Source organism: Cryptomeria japonica, chromosome 11, assembly GCF_030272615.1.
Source record: "Cryptomeria japonica chromosome 11, Sugi_1.0, whole genome shotgun sequence".
NCBI lineage: Eukaryota > Viridiplantae > Streptophyta > Pinopsida > Cupressales > Cupressaceae > Cryptomeria > Cryptomeria japonica.
The window spans coordinates 524,198,003-524,200,340 of NC_081415.1; the positions used below are offsets into that span (position 1 = coordinate 524,198,003).

Here is a 2,338-nt window from a genome sequence, read left to right on the forward strand (position 1 = left end):
CCCATACTAAACTTGTTCTCCATTTTTTGTCTCTATGAATTATGTTTCTGACATATGACTAGAATGTACTCGTGGAAGAATGACTAGTCATCTAGGTTATAATAGGAATTGAGTAACAATTCGCATAATTTAAGATAGATTATAAGTTAGTTCTGTTAATGTTAAATTATATTCATTATATTTACATATGATTAGGGATATATTGATAGAAAAATGAATATTCATTTAATTCACAGTAGAAATTGAGTGATAATTAATGTTAAATAAGATTAATTGATAAATTATTTGTGTTTTCATTAGATAAAGTAAGACAGGGTTTGAAGCCATTACAAAGTAATCATAAAGATAAAAGGAAAAAAAAACGACACAAAACAACCAAAATTAAGTACGAGGACTCTCATGACAGCAACTAGATGATAAATTAATTGTATTGATATTAATGGATTAAGAATCATTTCTATTCCATATTTAAGAGTAAGACATGCCGATGGAAAATCGACTATTCATTTACACATGAATTATCTATCGGGAAAAAACGTTTTGTCAACATATCCTTATCAGGTTTGCTAAATATCTATAGGTAGTCGAACAAGCATCTTAAAGATTAATTTTACGTTACTGGAATGCAGAAACGAAATCGGAAGGAATCTAATAATTGAGAATACAGTGTCTTTATTTTCTAACGAGAGCAGCTACAATGCAGGGAACAAATCTGGAAGGACGGAGTAGACCCTTCTCCAACATTTCATTCGACCTCCTTTCCATTCTCTCAAACAATGCATTGCAATTCTCGATTCCAATTGCGTCTTCCACAAGGCTTCCCACAAAGCTCCTCACCAGCCTCGCCTTCTTCTTACCAAAACATTCCACATCTCTCACCCATTCCTCAAATTCTCCTTCCCCCATACAACAAACTCCACTGCACACTTCCAACTTCACAATCTCGAACGCACCCGACGCTTCAACAGCTTCTCTCATTTCATCCGCATTGGGGAAATACCATGGCAGATTGAAACTGTCTCTCGTCTCAGCCTTGACAATTTCCTATTGAAAAACAGCAACAAATTTTAATATTCTGAAAATCATATCGATCAGTAATTTGGATTCATATCCATAAAGAAATTTATATCGATTACCTCTGAAATAAGGTCGTCCCAAGCTGCTTCGAAGTCAGGTCCACAGTATTCACCCTCTGACGTGACTTGCTGTTCTGCATTCACTCCATTGGGACGCCCCATTGCGCATATAAACATCACGCCCCCGCTTGCCATTTCCTCTCCTCGCGATCGGAAGAATTCACGCAGATCCTTCTGTGACTGCTCTGCATATGCTCTCGCCACTTCTGCTCTGCCTCCATTAATCCAAATCTTTCCTCTGTTGTACACACACGATCCCTCATTCCCTACGCCTTCGGGAACCTGAAATTACAGAAAACTAATTTATCACATGGAAACCCAAATAAATCACAACAGAGACTCTCTCCCACTTGAATTACCTGAGAAAGCCAATGCAATGCCATAATAGAGAAGCATATGTTGATGGTGCCATGGGGAAACAGGGCTTGGTAGAAGCTTCCGGGCACTCCCGCCGCCATGTAATCGGGCTTCAACGCGTTCAACAGCATGAACAAACCGTTAAAATCGTTACAAGGCAGGTCGTTGAAAAACACCTGCAACGGAGGAATCGACAGACCTCGCTTAGAGCACAGCTTTTTTATGGTCGTCACCACAAAATCCACCTCAGAAACGGTGTTCATTCCGTTGGCGCAGCCCATGTCTGCAATTCGCAATAAACCACCTATATTTGGAAGGGGAAGAGATTGAATTAGGCGGTTGAAGCTTGGCTGCATGGATTTAAAGACGGAGCTCTGCCTGCTCGAGTTTTGAGCATAGCTACTCTCACCACCACCCGAACTCATGTGCAGCACTTTGCTCAGATTATTTTCGCCATTAAATTCCCCTTTGGCCATGCTTGGCAAACTTCCAATTGCTATTAGTGCTCTGTGCAAAAGCAATGAGGATTAGCGATTACAAAAATAGAGTGTATTCGAAAGCAGAGGCGTGTAGTGAAGGATAAAAATAGAGCGAGCTTTGTATTTATAGATAATAATCCCAGTCCTACTGCTCTGTCTGAATGGTTTGTGGTTACCTAACCGTGGGCCTTTTTAAAATGTTGACACCAGAGCAACATGTTAATCTCGTCGCGTCCCAATCTAAATTAGGTGATGCGATTTAAGCCATATATGGAGATGCACTATAACATGTTTTTGTACAGAAGGCAGAGTGGATTAGTACATCAGGTTGGAGGCCATTGTCATTAATTAATTACTAGTACAAAT

The 2,338-nt window shown here is 39.6% G+C and overlaps 1 protein-coding gene across 1 annotated transcript; it reads right to left on the reverse strand.

The window, feature by feature from the left end:
- Positions 1-521: 521 nt before the first annotated feature.
- LOC131047104 (gibberellic acid methyltransferase 2-like) lies at positions 522-2,047 on the reverse strand. Its single transcript, XM_057980937.2, has 3 exons — positions 1,496-2,047; positions 1,137-1,418; positions 522-1,044 (listed from the first exon to the last, which is right to left on the reverse strand). The coding sequence occupies exons 1-3, from the start codon at positions 1,967-1,969 to the stop codon at positions 673-675; spliced, it is 1,128 nt and encodes a 375-aa protein (XP_057836920.2). The 5' UTR covers positions 1,970-2,047; the 3' UTR covers positions 522-672.
- Positions 2,048-2,338: the final 291 nt, after the last annotated feature.